At 40.2% G+C, this 12823-nt stretch overlaps 1 protein-coding gene across 1 annotated transcript in view; it reads left to right on the top strand.

The window, feature by feature from the left end:
* Positions 1-12823, top strand: part of spns3 (spinster homolog 3 (Drosophila)) — a 33060-nt gene that overhangs the window by 441 nt on the left and 19796 nt on the right. The window contains exons 2-4 of the mRNA XM_037687587.1: positions 8589-8824; positions 8909-8974; positions 9214-9350. Of these exons, the coding sequence (XP_037543515.1) occupies positions 8599-8824; positions 8909-8974; positions 9214-9350 (429 nt within the window). The 5' untranslated portion in view covers positions 8589-8598. The remainder of the gene's footprint in view (positions 1-8588; positions 8825-8908; positions 8975-9213; positions 9351-12823) is intronic.

Genomic DNA, 12823 nt, shown 5'->3' with positions numbered 1-12823 from the left:
TAAATGGCTTTGTGGTGTTTAAGTGTTTATAAAGATTTTTGGTGTTACCTCAAGAGGTAGCAACAGCAGCTAGGCACGTCCTGTACAATACATATCGTTGCACAGCATCTTCTTTTTTATAGACAAGATAATTCCAAACAACGGACGTGCTGCCTCTCTTTGGTACTAGTCTTGTAGATGCATCAGCTTCTGTCAAGCCTGACACCATTGTGCAACCGGTTAAAGCACAATGTCGACTTCTCCCACTCGCTGCTCTGTTTTGCTCCACTCCGCTCACTCGCAAGTGACATAACCAGATCACGTGACCAGTCAAATTGCAGCCTTTGTGATTAGAAAATCTTGTTTTATCGTATTGCAGTATTATTGCAAATGCAATTAATTGTTCAGCCCTAATAGATCTAGATATACATAGATAGATAGTTGGCTGAAAAGCAAAAGATGGTGGCGCCGGGTCCGGTTGCATTGTCTCCCAGCAGTCTGGATTCCTATTTTACTTGGAATTCATGCAACCTTTAGTTATACCAGTTAGTCTCACTGAGCCTCAGGGACTCATTTACAAGAGAGACCTGTTTATTTTTGTTATTGTCTTGTTATTCTGTTAATTCTTCGACTCCTCACCGATTGAACAATAGAATAAGTTGTGATTCCAGGACCTTATTGGAGCTGCACAAATTCAGTGGCCATGGATCAGTAAACTTCAGTCACGTTCTGACGGTCATGGGCACTCATTTTGAAGCGAAAACTCAACGCGCGTTGGAGATTAGCCTAGCCTATACTGCTACTGCTAACGCCTTCTGGACTCGAGCTTTGCGTAACATCTACGTCACCACACACTTTCTTAGTTGTTGCACCCTTTTCTGTTCGGGTTGAAACTGAAGCGGCCGTTTCAACCCGAACAGACAAAGAAACGTGTCAATGAAACAGGGTGGTGGTGTATACATCTACATAAATTATAACTAGTACATGAATGCTAATATAATCTCCAACCACTCCTCTGTTGACATTAAGTTTCTAACTGTTAAATGCAGACCTTTCTATCTACCATGGGAGTTCACCTCTGTTAGCATCACAGCAGTGTATACCTTTCCCCAGGGCCAACACCAAGAATGCTCTAAACACTCTACGATTCCATCAATGACCTGAAAAGTTCACAACCAGGTGGAGTTTTATTGTGGTTGGGGACTTTAACCAAGCAAAACTGAAAACGGTTCTTCCTCAGTTTCTTCAGTTTGTATGCTTTGCAACAAAATTATGGGCAGAAACTTGAGCCACCACATTTCTGCCCATACTATGGGCAGAAAGTTTCTGCGCGTACAAGATGAGTGAATACTCTGGATCTGATCTACAGCAACATCAAAGAGGCTTTCAAGTCTTTCAAGAGGAGGTTAAGGAGCAATGAGTGTAGAACCACTAGACTGAGGAACAGCTTCTACCCTGAAGCTGTTAGACTCGTGAATCTCTAACCAGAATAATCACTGTAAAAAAAAACTCACATCATGTTGCTGCTGATCTGTTTCAATGTTGATGTGTTCATTCATACTCATCTTCTCACACAGACTCACGTTCGTGCTGCTGTTCGGCGTATTGTTTTTTTATGCTACTAGTGCTTAGTGTGGTTTCAGTTAAAAAAATTCTTATTTCATATCTTAGATCTTATTACTGTTTTTCTTTTACATTTTAATACTTTTGTTGGATGTAATTGGGACCCTGTGTATACTATTTCGTTCCACCACGTGTACCACATGTGGTGTGTATGACAAATAAAGAACCTTGAATCATTGAAGCCAACAACACCCCACCTAGGCTCATCAGATCACTGCTCTGTCATGCTAATTCCAGCATACTGGCCCATGCTAATCAGAGACAAACCATCTGTAAAACAGGTACAACTCGAGTCTGGTCAGAGGAAGCTATGGAAGCTGCTCAAGACTGTTTTGAATGCACTGACTGGGACATGTTCAAAGCAGCAGTAACACACAATCAGAACTTATGTGTGCATGAGTATACAACATAGGTGACTGGATACATCCAGAAGTGCATGACCGGTGTCAGTACCATCAGAACTTTCAGATCCAGAGCCAACTGCAAACCATGGATGATGGTTACAGTGCAGGTCATGCTGAAAGTACGGAACACCGCGTTCAAGTCTGATGACCACACTGCTCTCAGGACAGTCAAAGCCAACCTGAACCATGCCATAAAGGAAGCAAACTGTGCCCATGCTAAGAAGTGCAGAGCTTTTTTCATGATCCAGCCAACACCAGCAAGTGGCAAGGCATCCAGACAATCTCTAACTACAAGGACAACAAAATGCCTTGCAATGACAATACAGGGTTCCTGAATGAACTCAGCAAATATTTTGGCAAGTTTGAGGCGAAACAACTCCCCAGCAATGAAGGAAACCTCACCACCTGACGAGCAGTCCCTGAGCATCAAAACAGTGGAGGTCTGCAGGACACTGAAAAACCTGAACACCAGGAGAGCTGCAGAAACTAACAGCATACCAGGTAGAGTACTCAAGGAATGTGCAGACCAGCTCGACCCTGTGCTGACAGACATTTTTAACTCCCTGAAGCACACCATCGTTCCCTCCTGCTTCAAGGCAGCCACAATCATACCAGTGCCTAAAAAACAAACAATAGCCAGCCTAAATGACTATTGCCCCGTGGCTCTTGCGCCCATCAAGATAAAGTGCTTCGAACGTCTTGTTAACCTTACTCCCTCCTTTGATCCATTCCAGTTTGCTTACTGCTCCAACCACTCAACAGAGAATGCCATGGCCTCAGCACTCTACCTGAGCCTGCAACACTTGGAGGAGAACAACACCCATGCACGAATGCGGTTTGTGGACTTCAGCTCAACTTCAACACGATCATCCCACAGCACATGGTCAGCAAACTGGCTCCACTAGGCTTAAGCACCACCTTCAGGAACTGGATCCTTGACTTCCTCTCTGACAGAGTACATTCAGTACAAGTGGGGAGGAACACCAACTACGATAACAGTCTGAGCATAGGCGTCCCCCAGGGCTGTGTTCTGAGTCAGCTTCTCTTTACCCTGATGACCTACGACTGTATTTCCAGGTCTGAGACCAAGCACACCAATAAATATGCAGAGGATACCATGGCCGTGGGCCATATGAGCATCAACAAGGATCAGGCATATCGGGAAGAGGTGGCACACCTTATGAACTGGTGTGGGTAAAATAACCTGGTTCTGAATGTCAGCAAAACAAAAGAGCTCATTATTGATTTTAGGAAAACAAAACAACATCACACTCAAATAACACAGAGGTGGAGGTGGTGGAGAGCACCTGGAGGTGCACGTAACCAATTGGCTGTCTTGGTCAAGAAACACTGGGTCCCCTAGTAAAGAAAGCTCATCAGCGTCTGCACTTCCTCCGTAGGCCGGAGAGAGTATACCTCCCACCCCATGTCCTCATCACATTCTACAGAAGAACCATCGAGCATCATGACCAGCTGCATCTCGGTTTGGGAAGGAAGCTGCCTGGTTGCAGACTGGAAGGATCTGAGGGATGTGGTGAGAACTGTGGAGAAGATCATTAAGATGCCCCTCCCATCCATCTAGGACATTAGTCTCAGATGCTGTCTGAGCAAAGCAAATAAAATCACAAGAGACAAGTCACACTCACAATATGGACTGTTTACTCTGCTGACCTCTGTCAGGAGGTCACACAAGTCCAACTAAAGTTAAATTAAACATGTAAAAGTATAAAAAAAACATAACTGTGATGTCCTGAACAAACATAACATTTTAATACTTGAATGTCTAAAATTGTTGAAAGTACTGAAATAATCCAAGACTCGGAAGAAACCACAAATGGCAAAATGATAATGTGAACACTGATCAAGACAGGAGTGCTGTCAGCAGCATCTCACTGGGCTGCGACTGTTGAAGACTAGTTGCAAAATTGCAACAAAAAAAAATTAAAAAATTAGGCGAACGCAGTTTCAGTCAGAGTCTTTGCAGTCAGGGAGTTGACTTTTGAAAACTGTGACCTATTTTTGTGTGCAAAGCTTGCAAATCTGTATTCTTTACTGCACATTATTTCATTACCTCCACCCACATCCTACACACCAGGAGCCGCTTGGTACCCACCTTGACATTTATGTTTCTTCTTTAGAAACTAAAAGAGGCATGTTTGAACCAGTATTTAAATATTTATTCTTTTATTGCTGTCATAGTTTTTAGACCTGGACTTTTAGGATGATAACCTCAGATGTATTTTCAATTTTTATATATTTTTTTATTTTAGGAGAGCTTCTGCGCAAGTGTCAAAATAATACTTTAGTACTCTAGAAATGAGAAAACTAGACACCTATTTCTGAAAAAGTTTAAAAGTTGTGTAAAATCTAAATAAAAACGGAATGTAATGACTTGCAAATCTCATAAACAGATGTTTATGTTTCATTGTTATTCATTTGTGTTATGTTTCATTGTTTTCAGTTAATGAGGTTAATAAATTGTTAAAAGATCTAGATTCTAAAAACTCTGCATGCCCTGATGATCTTCCACCTTATTTCTTAAGGCTGGCTGCTCATATCATTGCAGAACCGGTGTCCCACATCTTTAACCTGTCTATAAGCCCAAACTCCATCCCAGACGCTTGGAAAACAGCCTTTGCTGAAGGGAGGTGACCCCACCTCACTGAACAACTATTGACCAAACTCTAAACTCTGCATTTTAGCCAAGGTTCTAGAAAAACTAATAAAATCTCAAATCAAAAATTACCTGGACTCATTTAACATCTTACCTCTCCATCAATCTGGTTTCAGGAAACGACACAGCACAACCACTGCTTCACTGAAGGTTGTTATTGACGTTGTTGAAGCACTAGATGCGAAGGATTATTGTGCTGCACTTTTCTTAGACCTGTCTAAAGATTCTGACACTGTGGATCAGAACATCTTGTGTCATAAACTCTCAGAAATCGGTTTCTCAGAACACACCATTGATTGGTTCTCTAACTATCTTTCAGATCGAAGGCAATGTCTTCAACATAATTGTACTTCTTCCATTTATCTAACTGTTCACCATGGTGTACCACAAGGCTCAGTCTTAGGACCCACCCTCTTCCCAATCTACGTGGGTAATGTAGGTCAGATTTGATTCAGTTTAGTTTGTTTATATAGCGCCAAGTCACAACAGAAGTCATCTCAGGGCACTGAACAAAACCATTCATATAAATACGTTAACACTATTTATCTGAGGAGCAGACTGCTTTGAATTTAACTCCATCGCAGAACTCTCATCTCATCAGAGCATCCCTGACGCGTCCTTACATTTCTATGCTGATGACACAGTTGTTTATTGTCAAACTAAAACGGACATGTTCCTGTTTTTTAGTTTTCTACATCGCTTTACAACCTAGCTGTTTTTGTTTCTTTTTTTTATATCATTTTCTTCCATTTATTTGTTCAATTTATACGTATTCTTTTATGACTGTCTACTGTTGTCATTATTCTTTATTTACAGTAAATCGGGTCTCTCTTGTAAATGAGTCTTCGGGGCTCAATGAGACTAACTGGGATACTAAATAAAAGTTGAATGAATGAAAAGAAAAATTAATAACAAAGTAGTTCAAACCCAAGTAATCATATCAAGCTGTCAATGCAAAAATGTTAGAAAACCTGATGCAGGATATTTCTTCAACAGTCCTGACTTGTTTTTACTGGATTTGTTTCATGAAGCGTCAAATATTTTCAGCTGGTGAGAGTTCTGGAGTGCAGGTCAGTTCAGCAGCTGGACTCTCCTACTCCAAAGCCAGTTTATTATAATGGATGCATTATGAGATTAAGCATCGTCTTGCAAAATATGTAAAATAGAAAAATAAACAAGGTTTTCCTTGAAAAAGCCATCATCTGAATGAGAGGATGTTCTAAAACAGGTTTATACTCTGCACTGATTGTGTCTTGCCAGATGTGAAAGCTACCCATATCATAGGCACTAATGCACCCCCATACCATCAGAGAGGCAGGCTTTTGCACTGTGCACTGATAATAGGCTGGATGGTCCCTCTCTTTTTTTTAGTGTTGAGAACGTGGTTTCCAAAGCATTCCAAAATTTGATTTGTAAAATCAAGGAAGAGCTTTGTCCCAGAGAAGATGGCAGCATTTCTGAATGCTGTTCTCATATGGCTGCTTCTTTGCATGATAGAGCTTGAACCAGAATTTGTAGATGGAAAGACGAACTGTGTTTACTAACTATTATTTCTGGAAGTGTTCCTGAGCCCTTGCAGTGATGTCACATACAGAATCAGACCTGTTGTGCACTAGTTACTCCTAAATATGCTGCAAAGTCTTAGTTAGAACATTTGATATGTTTACTGTGTGCCATTGTTAAAAAAAAAATAAAAATAGGATTTATGAGATTTTTAAATATTTGCACTCTGTTTGTAATTACATTTAAGAAAATGTCCCAGCATTGACTTAATTAGGGTTGAAATGTTCACAGTGGCAGGAAAATTGGACCCAGAATGCAGACTAGGAACAAACTAGGACCAGGTGAGAATGGGCGTGGCAGGCTGACTGAAAATCTACAGAGAAAGAAGAGACTAGTCCTCAAGAACCAAATCCTGAACCGTGAGCGGTAGATGAGTCTTGTCATCACAGCTCCAATACAATGGAAGTCAGGGAGAGTTTGAGTGTGAGTCCCTGCACTTTTAGGAAGTTTGAAAGCAAACGATGAGTCCTTGAGCAGTGAGAGGCACACTGGGTAAAAGTAGACAAAATGTTTGTTTCAGTGCATTTAAGTGTAAATACAGATTTAGTTCGCAAACCTTTTAAACAGCTTAAAAGTTAGATTGAGTAGCATCACACTGAGTTGAGCATGCTGTTATAAAATCTAGTGATATAAAAATTAAGAAAAAAGAAAAATTTGAATTAAATTAGAAAAAATAAATAGCAAATGGCATTTCCTGGTAAGTGCAGTGTGAATGCTTATTGCTGAATAATTTTTGCTGAAGAAGGTGAAACCAGGCTGAAAAGGTTTCATCACTAACTGTTAACGCGAGTGGCTTTGAGTAGCTGACATTTGCAGGGGAAAAGTGGCACGCATTAGAAACACTGCAGAAATTTGTAGAAAAAGCTGAACAAAGCAGAAAAGTACTAGTAGTTGAAATGAGCTGAATAAGCTGAAATATGAAGAGACAGATGAAATGAGAAAAAAATATCACTGAGAAAAAAAAATCGGATGAAATTAACAAAAAGCATAAAAGTAGAACATTTTAAAAAGCACAAAAGGCAGAAAAAAATGGCAGTAAAAAGCTAAAATTGGCAGAAAAGTATCTTAAAAAAATAAAAAGTAGCCATAAAAGCAGCATGAACCTGAATTTAGCAGAAAGAAGCTGCAAACAGCTGAACCAGTGACGTGCAGTGAGCTTTGTGACGGGTGAGACACAGACTGTCTGGAATCAGATGCTCACATATATGAACCAATAATAGAAGCTTATATTTCAGTCCAGCCTTTTTTTTTACTTCCTCTCTCTAATACGTTCTGTTTCGACTGAAGCTGAGAAACTGTCCAGATGACCTGACTGAAAATTGTATACCTGGATGATTGAGCATGGACTTCTTTGGTTTCTGACTGAAAATCTAGTTTAGAAAACTCCTTTAGTTTTGAGATATGACCTTCTATTTTGTCTAAACAAATTTAAACAAGTGTACCGTAACAGATTAGCTACACCCCCGCCCCTCTGCGTAACAGCTGAACACAGCGACTGCACCTGCTTCATTGTCCCTATGGGGCAGCAAGATACTTTCTGCCTCACCCTGCATATTGTCAGCGTGCATTTATGACCAATTAGAACGAAGAATATGTCACACATTCATTCAGTATAGAAGACAGACTGTAGAACATCAACATGTGCAGCACATGTGTAGTCAAACATGTATATTGGTGATATAAAGAGAGACGGCAATCTGCATGCAACAACTGCCTGCTTCATATATTGTATATGACACAGCGCCCCCGGAGGTGAACCAGAGCACTGCATGGCCTCACCCCGCGTTGTTTGAACAGACAACGTGTAATTTCTGCGATTTTGACCGTTGAGTTGTTGAAATAAATCAGAAAACAGTTTTATAGAACAGTCAAGTGGTCAAATGTGTTTTCTCTAATCACTGTTAGTATTTTACTTGTCATGATCACCGGTGCGGCGCTGCCTCCCCTGACTGTACGTCACTGAGCTGAACTCTAACAAAAGCTGAAAGGAACAGTAAAAGGTCTTAAACAGCACGAAGGGTTTGAAGGATGAAGAGCTCCGTTCGTTTTCAATGAGAAAAACATAAGCTAAACATGGCAAAAAGTAACTATTGCACAAATACCACAAGCCACAGCAGGAATGTCCTGAACGAGCTGAACATTTTGATTTCTGAACAGTTGAAATGGCACAATGTGAGTTTTAAGCTGAAAAACAAGACAAATAGCTCTGAAGAGCCGCTGTGTAAAAACTATAAAGACATTTAAACGACTGATGTTTCATTTGTAAAGTTTCTCTGAGCTTTAGAGCTCTGAAGATGGCTGGGATGTCTCACTCGTTTCACCAGAATCACTTCTTTCTCTCTAAGGTGAGGAAAGATGGAGATAAAGGAATATGAGATCCCCCCTCTGGAGCTCCCCAAGGTTCGATGCAGCCTGGGCTCCAGCTCGGGACTTCGCTACGGCTCTCTCGTGAACAGCGTTTCATCGCTCGCACCAGACGCAGCACAGAGAGGAGCCGTATCACCCAGACGTGCCTATTTAGCCATTGCTGTGCTCTGCTACATCAACTTGCTCAACTACATGGAGCGGTACACAATAGCAGGTTGATCTGGTGTTGGACTCTCTTCTTTGTTTCCTGCCTCCGATTTGTTCCCGCTGTTCTAAATGTCATCCTTGTTTCATGCAGGTGTTCTTTCTGACATTCAGAAATTCTTTCTTATTAGTGACAGTACAGCTGGACTTCTGCAAACAGGTAAGAGGATGGGTCCTTTTTATTACCATAGACACATGTTGCAAGTTAGCTTTAGGTAAATGTATCTAATTAGACAGATCTGCTAAATAGATTCAGCTCCATCATTTCTCAACGTTTGATCATCTTAGTCTAAAACTGTAGCATGGAAGGTGTTGGGTAATATGCATTCCTCCAAGAGATGTTTATTTATGTCAACTGGTTTCTCTAATGTTGGAAAAGTAACTGCACGTTGTTTCCAGTTTTCATCTGCAGTTTTTTACTTCTGGCTCCTCTCTTCGGTTACCTCGGGGATCGCTACAATCGCAAATACATCATGATCGGGGGTCTGAGCGTGTGGCTCCTGACCGCAGCCGGCAGCTCTTTCGTCAACGAGTCGGTAAGTGAGGAACAAATGATGCCGCAGTTAAAGACGCAAGAGATAAGAGCGAGGTCAAAGGGCGGCATTTCCTGTTTGTAGTTTGTTTTCCTTCCTCTGACATTCATCTTCATCATAATACTTTTTTACTTTGAATGACAACTCTATTGCGTTTAAATTCGTATAACGTGTAATTTGTTGGTTGTTGGGGCTCCAGATGTGCGATGCAAAGCTACAGTGGTAAAAATGTCCACGCAGGAAGAATTTGTTTAGGTCAGATGAAGTTTAAAATGTTCGTGTTTTCAGTGACTGCAGCCGTTAGGAGGCCTGGCAGGCCCAGAGGTGGAAACTTGAATTACGCTCCTACTTTTATAGGAGACCACATTTACGTGACACAAACATCAGATGGAGGGATGGAAAAATGATGAGTCTTGATCTGATCACCGTGATCAGCAGGAACTGATCACGGTGATCAGCAGGAACTGATCACTGGCCCACAGAGACTGCTCATGAGAACAGGCAGCGTCAGAGGTCTGTGGGCTCAAATTCCAGCCATAAATATTCTGCACGTGTAAAAAAGATTTGTTGACCTTCTAGAAAAAATTTATGTGAAAAAAAAAAAAATCACAAGTTACAAAACTTTTTTACGATGTTCAGTTTACAGATACGAATCCAAAAACTACGTGTACGAATTTTGCCCTGGATTTTATTCCTCTCAGCTGATTGTTCAGTGTCACGTGAATCACAAATTAAGGATCCGATGGGAGAACAGACGGGTTTGGCTGTAGACGCCTCGACGAGTGGACGACCAGTACGTTTTTGGGCATCTTTCTCGTTCTGTACTGTTGGCGCTGTTTCAACAAATCATTTATCAAAACGTTCAGCTCCTTCAGGAGAACGGTGCTATGACTTTTAGTATTGGTGAAACTTTAGCTTTTTAAAATATTTAACCTTTCCTGACATTTTTTTCTCATAGAAAATGAATTGAGCTCATTTTCCATCCTTCAGATCTTTAGATGTTTACAACCTTTTACTGCTCCTTTCACGTTTTGTTCTGCTTCAGCTTCTTTCAGCTTCCTGCTGCAAATTTAAACTTTTTTTTCCAACTACTTTCAGCTAATTTCAGATGTTTTTTCAGTTTTGTGCTCCTTTTAGATTCTTGTTGCTAACCACAAATTTTTTGTACTTCTTATAAATTATTTTTGCTAATTTCAGCTTATTTCTGCAAGTTTAATATTTTTGTGCTATTTCATAAACTATTTAGCTATTTTTATGCTAATTTTAGCTTTTTCAGCTAATCCCACTTTTATTGCATTTATTTAAACTTTTTTCAGCCTAATTCAGCAAAAATGTTCTCTCTCACTTCTGATAATTTAAGCTTCTTTCTGCCTTTTTAGCTACTTTTCAACAGTTTTTTGCTAATTTCAGCGTTTTTGAGATAATTTCCACTTTTTTGTGCTAATTTCTGCTTCTTTCAGCCTTATTGGTCAAATGTGTTCCTTCTGCTTTCCAATGCTAATTTAAACTGGTTCAACTAGCTTTTCAGCATATTTTAGCCCATTTCAGCTGTTTTCAGATAAATTCAAGTTTTTGTGGTGATGTATGCTACTTTCAGCCCAATTAAATTATTTCTGCTAATTTCAACATGTTATGCTCCTTTCATCTTATTTCTGCTAGTTTCAGTTATTTCATCTATTATTTAGCTGTTTTTATTCTAATATTGGCTTTTTCAGCTAATTCCACATTTTTTGCACTCATTTCAATTTTTGTGTTCTTTGTTTTTTTTCTGCTGATTTACGCTTATTCTTTGTTTTCAGCTACATCTCAGCATGTTTTTTTAGCTAATTTCAGCGTTTTTTCAGCAAGTTTTTCTACAATAGGCGTTCACGCTGCATTTTTGCAGGAAATGCAGTTTCTCTACTTCTGCTTGGTCCTCTGTTTGAGACATAAAGTAGGAGGAGTATGTATGAATTATCAGTTCAGAGTTTTGATCAATAGTGGATATTGATTGAAGGGATCTGGGTCAGAGCAGCACAGTGGAGCAGTTGATGGAGCTGTCGCCTCTCAGTGAGCAGGTCACCGGTTAGAATCCCGTCCGGGAATCTTGCCGGGTGGAGTTTGCATGTTCTCTCCGTGCAGTCCCAGATATTGCAACAAACGCACTAGGGTGTTGTGTCTGTATCTTAGCAACCTCGGAGCTGATGACATCACACGCAGTCTCTGCAACAGCATTGGGTGGAATGTAAACAGTTGCCAAAATAACACTGGTGTACTCTCTTGGCAAATAATATGGACGACAACTTAGTGCTAACAGTTCAATATCTGGACTGCAGAGTCGACACTTCACAGTAACATGACCAGGATTACACCATCTGTTGTTCACAAGCACTGCTAACCCACCTCCTTTCCTTTTGCCACTCCTCTTTAAATCTCTATCTGCTCGTATGGTCAGGAAGCCTGGCAAGGAAACGCTGGAGTCGGGGATATGAGCCTGCAGCCACGTCTCAGTGAAACACATAACACTGCATTCCAGATGAGTCCATGATTGTGCTTGAAGTTCATCCAACTTGTTTCCCAGCGATCTCGCATTGCCCATCATGATCGATGGAAGAGATGGTTTAAACTTCACTCTTCTCTCTTTCTCCCTCTTCTTTGCTCCTGCTCTGCATCCACGACGCCTCCTTTTCAACTCATTTGGGATTTGAGGCTGTAGTTGAGATATTATTTGAGCTTTGGAGATGTTAATCAGCTGCTCCCGGTTGTAAAAAAACCTTGTTGTTATGGTTACGCATCATAACAAATGTCCAAAAGTAAAGATATTTCTGTAAAAATCCTTCCAGCTGCACAGCATCCGACACCAGAGGAAATAATCATCCAAAAAAAGCGATTTATATCCAGAAAAAAGAGGAATTAAAGTTTTCAAAAGTAATATCTCAGAATGAAAGTAACAGAGCTGCTCCAACATGCAGCCACCTTGAGCGGCGCAATTCTAGAACACGAGTCAATGTTATTATTATTATTAAACAATATTATCATTTGTAATTACCTTTTTCAAACTCTCAAGTTTATATTTGTTTATTTAGTAGCATTGTCTTTAACTCTATGACTTTGGTCAAAAGCATTATTCCACAAAGTATTGTTCCACAAACTTCACATAGTAGAATGCTGGAGTTTTGTCCCAGTTTATACTGATGTACCTCGTGTAACTGAATAAGTTTTGTAGGCTGCCTTGTTCACAAACACCTTTTCAGCTGTAACCACAAATTTTTATTAGATTCAGATCAGAACTTTGTGCCGACCATTCCAAAACATTGACTTTGGTATACTTACTTTTGTAACTAATTTGGCAGCATCATTAGAGTAACAGTCCAATTGAATAACTTCATAAATAAGTGAGATGCTGACATCCACTTTAATGTGCTGCTGCATCTCGGCGTAAGAAAGGTCGTTATCAAAAATTAGCTTGTCAAGTCAAAATCTAGAATTGCTAGAAT

This window comes from Nematolebias whitei, chromosome 14, assembly GCF_014905685.2.
Source record: "Nematolebias whitei isolate Nwh7 chromosome 14, NemWhi1, whole genome shotgun sequence".
Taxonomy (NCBI): domain Eukaryota; kingdom Metazoa; phylum Chordata; class Actinopteri; order Cyprinodontiformes; family Rivulidae; genus Nematolebias; species Nematolebias whitei.
This window is presented reverse-complemented; position numbering and strand designations above follow the sequence as displayed.